Raw genomic sequence first — 17,254 nt, forward strand, 5'->3', positions numbered from 1 at the left:
CGTGAGCCATGGCCGCTGAGCCTGCGCGTCCGGAGCCTGTGCTCCGCAACGGGAGAGGCCACAGCAGTGGGAGGCCCGCGTACCACAAAAAAATAAATAAATAAAATAAAATAAAATGTCTGCTTTTTGAAGGACACCATAAGGAGAATGAGAAGAAAAGCCACAGACTTGGAGAACATATTTCCAAATCACACATCCATCTGATATGTATCCAGGATATATACAGAACTCTCAAAACTTAACAACAAGAAAAAAACCCACCCAATTAAAAAATGTGTAAAATATTTGAACAGGCATCTCACCAAAGAAGATATATGGAGGGCAAATAAGCACATTAAAAAATGTTCAACATCATTAGTCACCAGAGAAATACAACTTAAAACTATGAGAGACCATGGCATTAGAATGGCTATAATTAAACGGAGTGACTGTAACTCTCATACATTGCTGCAAGATGTACAGCCACTCTGGAAAACATCTTGGCAGTTTCTTATAATGTTAAACATACACCTACCATACGCTCATCAATCCTAGATAGTTATCCTAAAGAAATTAAAATTCCCTTCATGTAAAAAAAATCTGTACACGAATGCTTATGGCAACAGGTATTTGTAATCACCAAAAAACACACAAACCTGAAAACAATCCAAATGTCGCTCAATTAGTGAAACAAACTCTCCATTGCACATCCATACAGTGGAACGCTATTCGGCATCAAACGATTGGTCACATGACAACCTGGATGAATCTACACTAAGTGAAAGAAGCCAGCCTCAAAGGGTTACACATACTGTGTGATTCCATTTGTAAGGCATACTGGAAAATGGAAAACTACAGGAACAGAGAATTGATCAGTGGTTGCCAGGGGTTAAGAGTTCCGAGGAGGTATTTGAATACAGAGGGGGAAGCGGGAGGCAGGACTTTTTACCCTGGAGAAGTGGGGAGCCACTGAAGGTTGATATACAGGACAGTGTAGCCTTCACTTTGGCTAAAGTGAGAATAAATAGGTGGGAGAGAAACAAAAAGAAGTATGTTAGCAGTCCTTCAGATGAAGCATGAAGGTGGCCTGACTAGGGTAGTAGAAATGGTGATAAAAAAATGTGGACAGATTTGTGAGCTATATAGGATTATGAATCAACAGGACTGCTTACTAACTACCATGAAAGAAGTATGCTAGAGGGAGAGAAAGGATTCAGAGAGGATGCTCAGGTTACTGGCTGCTTCTCTCAGGTGGATCACAGATGGTGGTGCAATTCATAGAGACAGAAAACAGAGGAAGACCATTTTCGAGGTAGAGATGAGAGGAAGTCTATCAGTGATGTCTCTTACCTGATTTTGGCATGTCTCACAATAAAAGAATGAATACGGATTTAGTTATATTTATTGGGAAGAACTGCCCTAAAGTCAGAAAGCATAAAATCTAAATTTCCAAACACAAAACATTAAAAAACAAACCACCATACACAAAAACAAAAACCACCCAAACCTGAGTTTAGCGATGCATCTTCTCTCTCTGCAATTTCATACTTCATTTGATTGAAGGCTTTAATCAGCTCCTGGCGATTTATTTCCGTTTTGTTTTTTAAACGTAGTATAGTTTCCTTAAACTCCGAAATACGGTTTCTACAATTAGTTAATTGATTACCTACAAAGAAAACATATGTGTATATATTTATGCATGTAGCAATGGTATCATACAATTTTCTATAATATATAACAAGATATAAAGTATATGCTTCAATATAGCTATATAAAACACTACACTTATATGTATATATGTATGTATAGTGCTATATACATATAATATGTATATACATAAAAGACTGAAAAAAAGAATGAAATGTTAAAAATAGTAATATTTGGAAGATGAGATTATCAATGGTTTTTGCTTTATTATTTTGTGCTTTTCTATGTTTTCCAAATTTTCCATTCTGTGCATGTATTAGATTTGTAATTAGAGGGAAAAACCAGTTGAGCCAAAAAATTCACTTCTAAGAATTTTTCTGAAGAAAATGACTAGAAATATGTACACAGATTTGGCTCTAAGGATGTTCAACATAGGCAGCATTATTTATCATTGTAAGGAAGTTGAAAACAACCATAATGCCCAGGGATGGAACTATCCTAAATAAATTACAGTATATCCTTTTAAGAGTTCTGGTGGCTCTCATGTCAAATCACATAGAACTGACTCCTAGTTTTGCCGCTTAATATTTGTGTGACCTTGGGCAAGCTACTTAATTTCTGTTAACCTCTGTTCCTTTAGGTGTAAATGGATATATAAAAATCCCTGCTGCAGAGCTGCTGTGAAGTCGTAATGCTATTATGCACGTAAACCATGTAGCAAAGCATACACACAAAAAATGCTTTGACAAATGTCTAATAAATATTATTTATCAATGGGCTACTCTTTCTTCATTTATCAATTAAATACTATGTAGCTATGAAAATCATCTTTTAGAAGAACATTTAATGCTGTAAAAACACTTGTTTTTTAAAAACAAAACCATATAATTTCCTTTTTTGCAAAGAAAGTACATTAATATAGGAAAAAAGAGTAAGTGTACAAGTTTATATTTTGTTAATATATAATCTTTGGTTTGTTGAATCACTTTTTATTTCCTATTTTCACAAAATTCTTTTGTTCCTAAAATCATGTTGCATTGCTTCTGTAATCAGAAAAAAATGAATAAATAAAAAATTAAACACCTTTTATTTGCCAAGTACTCTGTGTCAATGGAAATACAAAAATAAAAAAGATATGGTCAGTTCTTGCCTTCAGGAAGTTTATTGGCTAACTGGTAGAACTAAATGGATGACTGAAATCAGTGTGTTATTTCTGATGTTAATAGATTCCCTTCTCCTCGGGTTTTAACTAATTAAGCACACACATTGATAACACCAGCCCCAGATAGGGACTATCGACCTTACTTGGGGCTCTCTGACAGTGGGCATATTGCAGAGTGCACTGGTATGTCCTACTTCTCTACCCAAGTTAATTTACCCCCACTCCCACCCCATTATTGAAAGAGGAGCTGCACGACAGCAGGGCCACCCACAAAGGAGGTGACTTGCCGTCTATGCTTACTACTTAGGAGGAAAAAGTAAAGAGGGAGCCCAGCCCTTCTTTCAGAGAGTACATAAGACAGTTATTATACGAGGAAAAGCCAGAGATGGCCTAAGTTGCCTTTTTAAGGAAGCAATCCTGCCGCCTTGTTAATTTGGCCCATAGAAGTCAGGTCTGACCAATCTCACCATTCAGATGAATCCCCCGGTCTTGTGAGAAAGGTAATGAGCTACTGGGCGAAGTTCCAAATGTTCACTTCGAAATGTCCTCTCTAGGAGGGTGAAATGAAAGATATCCCCTTGAAGGAAATACGGGCACAGCAGAACAAGGTTTCAGCCCCTGGCGAGTAGTGATAACAGTACTCACAGAGGGCAGAATTGAGACGGTTTGGGAGGGGAGGGGAGGGGAGAGAAAGCTGGAGAAGGATTCTAGAGGATGTGAGGCCTGCACGGACTCTTGAAGGAGCACAAGTTATTAGTCGAGGGAAACGCGGAAAGGCATTCTCTTGGAATGCAGCGTGGAAAGGCAAAGAGGCATTCAAAAACATGGTCTCTAAAGACCCAGAAGCTGTTCATTATTTCAGGGCAACATGGGAAAAATTCAGTGTGAGGTTAAAAGAGGCATCTAGATATGCTGATCTTTTTGATAAGCTATGATAGGAGCTTGAACTTTTTCGTATAAACCAGTGTTTCTCAAACAATTCTTATAAAAACCTCTAATGGCAGTGAATCTGAATAAAAGGGACACGGGCAGAGAGATAACTTCCCACCACATTCATGGAATTTCTGTAAAGTTTCTATAAAATGTGGACAAATTTTGTGGCCTTTTCCACAGTACATATTTGTTTTAGTATAAAGATAATGGAGTCACTCTTGTTTTTTGCAGGTGACTTTATACATCTTGGAACACCACTACAGACTATCATGGGAACAACTATCTCAACTGAGAAGCATAGCTGAAGACTATTAGGTAGAACACATGTTCTAGAAAGATCATTCTGGTGACCACATAGAAGATTTTTTCAGGAAGGCAAAACTAAAGCCAGAGAAAACACCAGTTAGGAATCTACAGTGGTATTAGTTTCAAGTGAGAGATGATAAAGAACAAACCAGGGCAGAAAGGATTAGGAAGTAGGAGATGAATATGAGAAATATCTGAGACCTTTTATTGGGAAGACTTAACTGATTGAGAGAGAGAAAAGAATCCCTCTTAGGTTTCCAACATGACTCTAGATTTCTAACCTGGTATTCATTCTGGTCTGGGAAACAGGAAAAGGAGCAGGGCCAGAGGTAGTCATAATGCTTATGAAGCATCCAAATGCGTGGCAAAACACACGGCCCAGAGAAAATGAGGGCACAAAGCAGCTTCCGACCTTGGTTGCTTTGGTAAAATATGGAAACATCTGATTAGAGAAGCAATACACAAGCTAAAATTTTAGAAAAAGGCACAGAAAAGAACAAAATCCATTGTAATCCCACTGCTTAAAGAGAACCACTATTAATGTTTAGCTTTACATAGTTCTAGACTTGCGCTTACTTTTTTCCCCTCGCTTCAGTATATAAATGTCAAATACAATCATGCGGGGGAAAAATGCATTAAGTTCGATAAAGTGGTTCATTTTACACTGAAAAAGGCATAATCTATTGATGAAAACAAATTGAAAGATATCCCCTTGAAGGAAATACGGGCACAGCAGAACAAGGTTTCAGCCCCTGGCGAGTAGTGATAACAGTACTCACAGAGGGCAGAATTGAGACGGTTTGGGAGGGGAGGGGAGGGGAGAGAAAGCTGGAGAAGGATTCTAGAGGATGTGAGGCCTGCACGGACTCTTGAAGGAGCACAAGTTATTAGTCGAGGGAAACGCGGAAAGGCATTCTCTTGGAATGCAGCGTGGAAAGGCAAAGAGGCATTCAAAAACATGGTCTCTAAAGACCCAGAAGCTGTTCATTATTTCAGGGCAACATGGGAAAAATTCAGTGTGAGGTTAAAAGAGGCATCTAGATATGCTGATCTTTTTGATAAGCTATGATAGGAGCTTGAACTTTTTCGTATAAACCAGTGTTTCTCAAACAATTCTTATAAAAACCTCTAATGGCAGTGAATCTGAATAAAAGGGACACGGGCAGAGAGATAACTTCCCACCACATTCATGGAATTTCTGTAAAGTTTCTATAAAATGTGGACAAATTTTGTGGCCTTTTCCACAGTACATATTTGTTTTAGTATAAAGATAATGGAGTCACTCTTGTTTTTTGCAGGTGACTTTATACATCTTGGAACACCACTACAGACTATCATGGGAACAACTATCTCAACTGAGAAGCATAGCTGAAGACTATTAGGTAGAACACATGTTCTAGAAAGATCATTCTGGTGACCACATAGAAGATTTTTTCAGGAAGGCAAAACTAAAGCCAGAGAAAACACCAGTTAGGAATCTACAGTGGTATTAGTTTCAAGTGAGAGATGATAAAGAACAAACCAGGGCAGAAAGGATTAGGAAGTAGGAGATGAATATGAGAAATATCTGAGACCTTTTATTGGGAAGACTTAACTGATTGAGAGAGAGAAAAGAATCCCTCTTAGGTTTCCAACATGACTCTAGATTTCTAACCTGGTATTCATTCTGGTCTGGGAAACAGGAAAAGGAGCAGGGCCAGAGGTAGTCATAATGCTTATGAAGCATCCAAATGCGTGGCAAAACACACGGCCCAGAGAAAATGAGGGCACAAAGCAGCTTCCGACCTTGGTTGCTTTGGTAAAATATGGAAACATCTGATTAGAGAAGCAATACACAAGCTAAAATTTTAGAAAAAGGCACAGAAAAGAACAAAATCCATTGTAATCCCACTGCTTAAAGAGAACCACTATTAATGTTTAGCTTTACATAGTTCTAGACTTGCGCTTACTTTTTTCCCCTCGCTTCAGTATATAAATGTCAAATACAATCATGCGGGGGAAAAATGCATTAAGTTCGATAAAGTGGTTCATTTTACACTGAAAAAGGCATAATCTATTGATGAAAACAATTCTTTATATGTTATATAGCTAAATATCAAAATATATAGAGAAAACTATTAACGACATGAGAATATGGAAAAATGTATTTCAATTAGCAAGGAAAGCATAGAGATTTGCTGTCAATTTGGGATGGAATAAAAGATAAATTCATCACTTGGAAGACAATAAATTCCAGATGGATTTTTTTAAATTAAGGTAAAATACAAAAATGTAAAAATAATGGTGATCCTTCTGGGTTGAAACATCTAATATCTTTTCGCTCCTCTGCCTTTTATGAACAAGAGCACACATACATGTAGCCTGTGGCAAAGATTGGATAATGCCATTCCCCTGCTCTAACCCTTCAGAGATTTCTCATCCCTCTCAGAAGAGGGGCCAAAGCCCTCAGCAGGACAGAGCCCTACATGACCGGGCCTTGGCTCCCTCTCTGGCCTCATTCCCACCCCTCTTCCCTCAAAACACACTTGCCTCTGTGCTATTCCTCACGCCAACCACTCTCCCACCTTAGCACTTTGGCTCTTGAAGTTTTCTCAGCTCGTCCCCCAGATACTGATGTGGCCAGAGCTCCCTAGTTTCATTTAGTTTTCTGCTAAAACGTCACCTCCTCAGAGAAGCTTATCTTACCATCCTTTATGAAATAGCACACTCCCTCTCTCCCCTATCCTTTTTTTTTCAAATCCCTATCACTACCCAACTTCCTATTACTGTTTATTATTCCTATTACTGTTATTAGTCACTGTTTTTATGTCTCTCTCCAGAGCTCTCTAGAATGTAAGCTTGAGAGTAGCAAGAACTTTGGTTTTTTTAGTATTAAATTCCCTATGCCTGAAACAGTGACTGCCATATAGCTCCTACACAAATATATGCTGAATGAATAAATAAACAAATTAATGGATAAATGGCTTCATCAGCATAGGAACTGATTTGAGTGATTCTAAAACTGAATCATGCTTTAATCAAAAGAACTGCAACTATCCAGATAAATCTTGAGTATTCATACAATGGATACTATTTGAGGATGTTTAAAATTTTTATAGTGGGTGTCGTTTAACCAGTATAACCCTGTTAATGGGGTTTCCAGGGTAATATTCTCTTTGCAAAATGGATCATGTGTTTGGAGTCCATATATCATGGATGATGCAACATTTCTGGACTTCCACAATGTAAGTCAGTCCTTGAGGGATCAATTGGGTAAACATGAAAAGAGTTTTCTCTAGAGGAAGTAATATTTTCAGAAACAATCATACAGAAATGTTAAAGGATATAAACTCTACTCTTGGATCTGCTTCTTGTATATTTTTACCTGATAATTCAATTCATCAATGTTCTATTTTAAATATTTATATTACTTGCCTTTTCACTCAGGTATTTTAGAGGATGAAATGTTACAAAATTATTTTGCAAAAGTTTGAATAATTTGATGTTTTGAGTCAACTGAGGTGAAATTGTGAAAACAAACATCAGTCCCTGTGTACAATGTGACTTCCACCCATAAAAAAGGGTCCAGATAAGATCCTAAGTAAAACTGACTTTGCTTTCTCACAGCAGAGGTCCAGCGCACTGCTCCCCAGGATAAGTAAAATGCAAGTCACATTTGTAATTTAAAATTTTCCAATAGCCACATTAAAAACAAATAAAAAGAAACAAGTACAAGTAACTGTAAACAGTATAGATGATGTAATCCAATATATCTAAAACATTTTTAGCATGTAATCAACATGAAAATAATTAATGGAATAGTTTGCATTTTTTTGTGCTAAGTATTCTAAACCCTGTGTATATTTTATACTTTTAACAGTACATCTTAACTCAGATGCTAACTTTTGATAAGTTACAGTAAAATGCAGTCTTACCAAAACAACCAAATTTTGCCTAATGGAGAAATATTTTGCACTGTTTCCATTTTTAAATTTAAATTACTTAAAATAAAATAAAATATTCAGTTCCTCAAAATAAAATAAAATACTCAGTTCCTCAGTTGCACTAACTACATTTCAAGTGCTTGACAGCCACCTGGCTAAAGGCTACCATATTGGACAGCATGGGTCTACAGAACCAGCTATGAGCTTATTAGAAACGCAGGATCCCAGGACTCACCCCAGACCTACTGAGTCAGAATCTGTACTTTAATAAGATTCACAGGTGATTGGTATGCATGTTAAAATTTGAGAAGCACCATCATAGACCCTTTTAATTGTTTTATCTTTCTCAGCATTGACTTTACTATAGTTCAAGTCTTTATTGCCTCTAGATACACTGTTATAATTGTCTCTTAAATAGTCCCTCACCTCCAATCTATGTTTAATCTTCTGGAAACACTGCTCAAAGACTTTAAATGATTCCCGGGATGCTCACTGAATGAAGTCTAAACACTTGCCTTAATATAGGAGATCCGATACAATATGGCCGCGACCTGACTTTTCCACCTTATTTCATTCACTAAACACCTCTGGTAATGAGAAGCAAGCTAAGATAGTCATACTTTCTTACATTTAATACTTACCATGTGTCACTCACTGTGCTGTGTGATAGGTAAACAAACACAGATAAAGCCAGATTCCTGCTCTAAATAACTGACAATCAGGATGCAAGGTATAGGGGAAAGGAGCATATATTTAAACAACTAGGGGCTTCCCTGGTGGCGCAGTGGTTAAGAATCCGCCTGCCAATGCAAGGGACATAGGTTCCAGCCCTGGTCTGGGAAGATCCCACATGCTGCGGAGCAACTAAGCCTGTGCACCACAACTATTGAGGCTGTGCTCTAGAGCCCGTGAGCCACAACTACTGAAGCCTGCGTGCCACAACTACTGAAGCCCGTGCGCCACAACTACTGAAGCCCGCGCACCTAGAGCCCATGCTCCACAACAGGAGAAGCCACCGCAATGAGAAGCCCGCGCACTGCAACGAAGAGTAGCCCCCGCTCGCCACAACTAGAGAAAGCCCACGTGTGGCAGCGAAGACCCAACGCAGCCAAAAATAAATAAATAAATAAATTTATGTAAAAAAAATCAGTTAAAAAAACAACTAATTATAAAATAATTGTTAAAATGGAATTATCCTTACGTGCCACAGGCAAAGGGAGGCAGGAGTGATTCATTTTTTTTAAATGATTAATTCTTAAGGAAGATTGAAGTGTCGGGGAGGGAAGTGGGAAAGGTTTCAGAGAAGAGGGAATATTTGAAAACTTGAAGAAGGTATAGAATTTTGCATACAGCAGAGGGCAGGGAAGGGTATTCCTGACTAAGAAAACTACAGCATAAATGCATAAGTATAGGGCTTCCCTGGTGGCGCAGTGGTTGAGAGTCCGCCTGCCGATGCAGGGACACGGGTTCGTGCCCCGGTCCGGGAAGATCCCACATGCCGCGGAGCGGCTGGGCCCGTGCGGTCTGGGAGGATCCCACATGCCGCGGAGCGGCTGGGCCCGTGAGCCATGGCCGCTGAGCCTGCGCGTCTGGAGCCTGTGCTCCGCAATGGGGAAGGCCACGGCAATGGGAGGCCAGCGTACCACAAAAAAAAAAAAAAAAAAAAAAAGTTTCCCTAGGATATAGATGGTAGTAGGGATGTTATTTTAAATATTTAACAAGCTATAAGGCATGGGTATTCATCAGTGAGAAGAGAAGCTGGCCATAAGCCATTGATAAGGCTGCACACCAATTTCAGCCCTGACTAGTAGGAGAGTTGCTAGGACATAGGAAAGGCATAGGTTTCATCATGAAAGTGATTGAATGTATACTTCACATCCCCCCAAAGGGAAGTGTGTGTTAATTCCTACAGCTCCACATCCTCACCAAATGTCTGATTTCCTAATTTAAAATATCTGAATGGTATGAAACGGTATCTTGTGTTTTTAATTTGCATTTCCTTGATTGCTCATGAAGTTTTTCTACGCTTGTTCAACACATGCTGTGCTTGGCCTTAGAGTCTACTTGGCTGATATTTATATAGCTACACCAACTTTCTTTTGGTTTGGGTTGCTGGTATATATTTTTCCATCCTTTTCCTTCCAACATTTCTATGTCTTTAAAAAATTTTAAGTGTGTCTCTTGTAAACATCATCAAACAGGGTTTTGTTTTTATATCCAGTCAGGAAATATTTTAATTTCTTTTTTGGAGCATTTACTATAATTAGTGATATTATTATGCATTATTTGACTATTATTTTAGTAGTTAGACAAGAGATTTCAACATGAATCCTTGACTTATCACAGCTTCATACAAATTCTTACAACCTCACTTCTCAATATGCTACAAGTTGAGTACCACTTAACTCCATTTACCCCCTCTCCTACCTTATCTTGTAATTGTTGTCATGCATTTTGTTCTACATATTTTTTTAAATAAATTTATTTATTTGTTTATTTATTTTTGGCCATGTTGGGTCTTCGTTTCTGTGCGAGGGCTTTCTCCAGTTGCAGTGAGCGGGGGCCACCCTTCATCAAGGTGCGCGGGCCTCTCACTGTCGCGGCCTCTCTTGTTGCGGAGCACAGGCTCCAGACGCGCAGGCTCAGTAGTTGTGGCACATGGGCCTAGTTGCTCCGCGGCATGTGGGATCTTCCCAGACCAGGGCTCGAACCCGTGTCCCCTGCATTGGCAGGCAGATTCTCAACCACTGCGCCACCAGGGAAGCCCCCTGTTCTATGTATTTTAAATTCCACAAGACATTTCAATTATTGTTTTGAACAGCTGACACTTGGATCCTGGACTCTGCTGACTTAGAGGCTCCATGCTCTTTTGCAGGCATACTCGCACAAGGCTTTCTATGAATATATGCACACATATACTCTCTCACTTGGTTGGGGATAAGGGTGCTTTCCTTCCAACAAGATTAGAAAGAGAGAACCCAAGAAATTCACTCATAAAATTTGGGTGCTCCACAATGATCCCTCTCTCCACTAAGTCAACGGCTGGGAAGCATCTCAGCTCCCAGCTTCAGGTGAAAATTGCTGAAGTGCTGGACCAACAAAATGTCTGTAAAAGATTACACATCTTTTTTGGAAATAAATTACACATCTTTTTGTAAATAGCTTGCCAATTTTAAATTTCATATTTGGAAAGGGAATAGTTAAGTTGAAATTAATGGAAGTATCAAAAGTACCAAATAATGTTGGCTCAGTCATTTTTTATATACTCTCATAGGTTATTATTTTGTAAGATGATGCATTTAATGTAGACTTTTATGAACTTACAATTAAAATAACTTATGCAGCTAAAAAGAAGTATCCTGCCAGATGAAAAGGGGAAGGAGAGAGGGAGAGAAAATTGCTAAGTGAAGAGGGAACATCTGTGAAGTAGCCTGAAGGCACACAGCTAGAAGTGGCAAAGATACCTGAGTCTGCTGTGGCTAGAGTGAATACTGAAGGTCACCTGAAGAGGGTCACCTGCAAGGCAAGAGAACCCTAGCAACAAGAGGCTGTGTCGAGGGCAGAGGCGGGGTGGGGGAGAGGCTCAGGTAGCAGGGAATGGGCAGTAGGGAGATCCCAACAGACCCTCGGAAGCAGCCATGAAAGACCCAGCCTTGAATGTCTGCCACACAGAAGCATCTTCCAGAGAAACTGAAACCATCATGCTGCCATCACACAAGGAAACCTCTGCCTCTCCAACTCCTTCTCATTCCAGTACCATAGGGGTATAGACCAAGGACCAAGGAGGGGTGTAGCAGATTTTCCAAAGATGACTTCAACAGCACCTCCCATAGCAAATGCTCTTCTACAACACGACCCTGCCAGTCACTCGTCAAGAGGGAAAGTCAATTTCTCCACTCCCCAGCGTCTGGGTGAGCTCTGTGACTGCTGTGACCAGTAGGCTACAGCAGAAGTAATGCAGTAGCAGTTTGGGCTGGAGTCTTAAGTGGCCTGGCATCTTCCACTTTCTGCCTTTTGAAAGGTAGTTGCCTTGTAAAAAAAAAGCACACCTTTGCCAAGATCACAATGTGAGAAGCCGAAACCACCTGGGGAGGCCTTGGAGGATGAGCCACTACGTGGGAGATGAGAGAGATGCCAGGGTAAGGAGGACTTCTTGGGAGCTCCTTCAGCCCTGAGCACCCCAGCTGACACCACGCAGATCACAAACTGCCCAGCAGAGCCCTTTCTGAATTTGATTACTAAACTGAGAGTTAAACAAAGTGATTTTTTAAGCCACTAAGGTTGAGGAAGTTTTACACCAAACAAGGGGAAAAATGTCTGAAAACAGACCATTTTCTTCTCCTGCCTTTCCATTTCCTAGAACCACAAGTCTAGTCTGTCCCTGTCCAGTAGGGAAATGATGAGAAAGCTTTTAATTAACTATGAGATTAAATTTTTTCAGAAGAACAGAATAGGTATTTAAAAACAGGAATAAGACTTGTTGAATAACCAAAAGTGACCAAAAGATACTTAGAGTAAGTCTTCAATATTACTATGAACCTCTACTGTTATCAGAAAAGGGTTCCGATAGAACACATATGGGCAATAATTGGAAAAATAAAAAGTTGTTCATATTTACATCCCAGCAAGTTGAACTGCTTCAATAAATCAGTTACACGTGTGTATAAAAAGTATTTGTCTTTAAAACTTTTTTGAAAAAGGAATTGATCATTTCTATATTCTCAACTGAATTGAGTACTGTATGCTTCCTACCATTGCAGTTTTCTTACTTTTGTATTCCCACTGTACAAATTCTTTCAATTTTTAAAAATGTTATACATACAAAAGAAAAACATGTAGTACATAGGTAAGCTCTGTAGCGTAATGTGAAATGCATACAATGGAGAAATGGAGTTGCCGTGTCCTGGAATGGTGAAGAGGAGAGGAGTAGATTAGGGGGTGGGGAGTCAATATTTCTGTTAAGAGTAATATTGACATCCAGTGAAAGTGTTGAATAGGCAGTTGAATATATCATTCTGGGTCAGAACTAGAGATATAAATTTGAGAGCTGTCAGAATTTAGTATTTAAAGCCATGTGACTGATGGGATCACGTTGGGAGTGGGTGTAGACGGTGAAAAGTTCCAAGGAGTGAGCCCTGGGGAACTCCAATATTTCAAACTCAAGGAAAAACTAGGAAACCGAGAGAGCTAAGAACACGTTTCAGGAAGGAGAGTGTAACAGTGACAAAAAAGGCAGATAGATAAAGCTCCTCAGCGTAGTAACAAAAAGCCATCGCACCCATAATCCTTAACGTCATCATTCACACATTATTGGTGAAAGCAGCAGCCACTGGATCTCCAGGGCCTTGATTCCAGCAGGTACTTCGTCCCAGTCAACAACAGGTGATAACTGAGAGAACTTCTGCCAATGCCTATCAGCTGGAGACGTCCAGTATCCCCCGCCCCCCCCGCAAGGTATCGCACTGGCAGTGTGGTAGGTTATCACTGTATTTAACCCCAAGTAGGGCAAATAAGCAATTCCAGATTCTCTTCCCCGAGAATGTTTCCTGGGTGATGCAGCCACCCCAGGGGCTCCTAGCCATCTGCTAGCTACCTCCCACACCTGCCACCACTGACAATACCGGACCTACTGCTGCTGCCTGAACACCTGACACTCCAGTGAGGGCTAGTAGTTTGGTGGAAGAACCACCGAAAGCAGAATAACTACTACCTTTTTGCAGCCTCTAATCTGGCACAATTGCCTCCCACTGGCAAAACGTAATGAGAGCACAGCCGGCCAGGGCATCTGGGACAAGTAACAGACTTCTGGTTTTGATCACGACAAAGAGAATTTAGAAGGGCTTATAAAGACTGTCAGCAGCATTTTGGAAAGTCCAGGAACAAGGCAAACTAAGCAGCATATTATAAGGGACATATATAAATTGATAAAAACTGCATTCTAATAAGCACATAATTCAGGAATTGATGTTTTTATCAATTTATGCAAAGGCATTGAGTAACATTCTAGTTTTTCTTTCCTTCAGATAAGTACCCAGAAGTGGAATTACTGCATCACATGGTAGTTCTGTCTTCAATATTTTGAAGACCCTCCATACTGTTTTCCATAGTGGCTGCACCAACTTACATTCCCACCAATAGTGCACAAGGGTTGCCTTTTCTCCACATCCTCACCAACACTTGTTTAGATGGCTTCCTATCTTACTCAGAATAAAAGTCATAACTCTTACTATGGTCTCCATGATCTCATCCCCCTACAACTCCCTTACTGTTCGTGTTGTCCTTCTGGGTTTTTCTCAAACATATCAAGATGATCCCACCACAGGACCTTTGCACTCGCTTTTCTTGTTGCCTGGAAAACTCTTCCCGCAGCTATCCACATAAAATGCTTCCTCTCTTCATTCAGGAATCTACTCGAATATGCCTTTCTCAGAGAATCCTTCTCTGACAACCCTATCTAAAATAGCACTCTCTCTCCTGGCCCTGCCAACACCTGACATCATACAGCAACTACATATCTCATGTTTGTTGTTTATTTCCCCTAACCAGAATGTAAGCCCCATGAAAGCAAGGGTTAAAAAAAAATTTATTTGCATAGTTCCTACAACATGAATAGGTACTTTTAAAATTCATTCACTCAACAAATATTTAGCATACGTATTACATGTCAGACATTTTTCAAGATTCTGAGGACACAGTAGTGAATCAAAGAGGAAAAAAAATTCCTCACCTCATGAAGCTTACATATTTGTTGAACAAATTATTAATACTATTGAGCTTACAAAAAGAAATTAAAAGATTAAAATTTATTTATCTACACGTAAAAATTAATTTTAAAGTAGGGAACGAATAAAGCACTAGGTGATGGCTATCTTTCTAATAAACATTCCCAAATTTTCATTGATAAGAATTATTAACTAAAGATCAAATTTTTAAAACATTGGGATTATTTTGGTGTTTTATAAAAATCACTACTTCATAATTCAGAAAGAGAAAAACAAATATCATAGGCTAATACATATATATGGAATCTTAAAAAGAAAATGGTTCTGAAGAATGTAGGGGCAGGACAGGAATAAAGACGCAGATGTAGAGAATGGATTTGAGGACACGGGAAGGGGTAAGGGTAAGCTGGAATGAAGTGAAAGTGGCATGGACATATATACACTACCAAACGTAAAATAGATAGCTAGTGGGAAGCAGTCGCATAGCACAGGGTGATCAGCTCGGTGGTTTGTGACCACCTAGAAGGGTGGGATAGGGAGGGTGGGAGGGAGGGAGATGCAAGAGGGAAGAGATATGGGGATATATGTATATGTATAACTGATTCACTTTGTTATACAGCAGAAACTAACACACCATTGTAAAGCAATTATACTTCAATAAAGATGTTAAAAAATAAAAAAAATCACTACTTCAGAAACTAAATGAAATCTGTGTTTTGTTGATGTAAGAACATCTCATTACAGTACTAGAATTTATTTCCTAATTATTTTAGAACTAGTTTCCATAGAAACACATACATAGAAAATGAAAAACCTGTTTTATCTGCTCTTTTAAGAGAAGTGTATTCTAAGGAACAATATCTCATTTTCTGAACTTGAACATACAAATGATGGGAATATAAACACTGGGAAGAACCAAACTTCTTTATCCTCGTCATAACTGAAAAACACATCAAAATGACTGTATGCATCGCAAAGTCTACCGTTTCATTATAGGAATACAAACTATTAAAATGCCTTCGGAGGTTACCAATCTAAATTGCCTTCCAAAATTACTGTAAGAAGAAGTTTCCATTTTGCTTTCTAATTACGAGTAACGGTTTGTTTTTTGTTATAAGAGTGCACGTTGTTAATTGTTCTAAAATAAATAAAAACACATTTGGATAATATTCTTTCTAGAAAATGAAGAAGAATAAAAGTGTATAAATGACTAAAGATTAGTAGTATAAATCAGATAAATTAGTATACATTTCTGATCTTTCAAACAAATGGGGTAAAATGTTGATATTGTGTGTACATGACAAAATTTAGTAATAGGGGACTAAAACAATTTTAACATTAATGAGAGGGACGACATAAACATTAGAGGATTAAAGCCACTTCTAAACTTGACCGTCCACGCTACTACCAAGATTACTCTGTGTGCACCGAGTCATACATAAATGTGTTTAACAAGAAGAATGAAAATTTAACCGAAAGCAACCTAAGAATAATCTTGGAAGGCTGAGTTAATATATTTGCAGGGTTCCTACGTCTTAAATTCAAAATTCAACCATACAAACGCTAACATGTTCACTACGGACTAGAGCTGAAAGAGAAAATACAGGAAACCTAGTTGACTTTGAATTTCGGATAAACAATAATGTTTTCAGTATAAATATATCCTATGCAATTTTTATACTTCAAACTTATACACCGTTCATCTGAAATTCAAATTTAACTGGTCAACCTCTATTTTTATTTGCTAAATTGGCAACCCTACAGACAGCAAAAAACTAAAAACCTTGGTGCGTTTCAAAGTGGTAACGCACACGCTCCATTTGAGAAAGTTCAGGTGCGAAACCAGCGCTCTAAATTGTTGATCACGTCTCCGTCATCTCATCCCTTTTCAGCTTCGCAAAACAAATGCTTTAGGGAGCCTTCCAGTGTGGCGCAAAACTATAACGTAGGACACGAAAGAGGAGAGATTTGCTGGCTGTGTAAGAGGAGTTCCTTAAGTCAGACATTCACATTTCCCTGAAAACGATGGGGAAGAAAACGACGAAGTGTGGGGAAAGCTGGGCACAGAAGGGGCCCCTGAGCCCGCAGACGCAAGAGAGGACCGGGCAGCCGCGCACACCAACCGTTAGCGCGCGCGCCCAAAGAGGGTCACGGCCACCCGGTGGACCAGGGACGCCCGTTACAGTTTAACCGCCGGCGGACAAGGGCGTGGTGTGGGGGGTGGGGGTGGGGGGTGCCCTACATCTGAAAGCTCCTAGTACGTCTCTCCCCTTCTCTCCGACCCGGCCTCCCCAGTCATCCCGGAGCCCCGAAACCCGGGAGGCGAGAAGGAAGCGAGAGAAGCCAGCCGCCGCTTACTGGTGTGAGTCATCCTGGAGATGCAGAAGCAGGAGAAACTGAAGAGCAAGACGGCGACGAGCGCGATCAGCAAGTTCACATGCCTGGTCCTCATGGAGCTGACTCGACGGGCTACAACCGACAGCGCGACGCGAAGAGCAGAGCGGCAGCGCCCAAGCTGCGCGCCGAGGATGGACACGCACGGCGCCTGCGCCCGGCTCCCCGGCGTCGCGGGGGGGAGGGAC

The 17,254-nt window shown here is 39.8% G+C and overlaps 1 protein-coding gene across 1 annotated transcript in view; it reads right to left on the reverse strand.

The window, feature by feature from the left end:
* The window catches only part of MGAT4D (MGAT4 family member D), a 36,936-nt gene extending 19,811 nt beyond the window's left edge, over positions 1–17,125 (reverse strand). The window contains 2 exon segments of the mRNA XM_024126659.2: positions 1,487–1,645; positions 17,031–17,125. Of these exon segments, the coding sequence (XP_023982427.1) occupies positions 1,487–1,645; positions 17,031–17,124 (253 nt within the window). The 5' untranslated portion in view covers position 17,125.
* Between the last annotated feature and the right edge of the window lie 129 nt (positions 17,126–17,254).

Source organism: Physeter macrocephalus, chromosome 7, assembly GCF_002837175.3.
Source record: "Physeter macrocephalus isolate SW-GA chromosome 7, ASM283717v5, whole genome shotgun sequence".
Taxonomy (NCBI): domain Eukaryota; kingdom Metazoa; phylum Chordata; class Mammalia; order Artiodactyla; family Physeteridae; genus Physeter; species Physeter macrocephalus.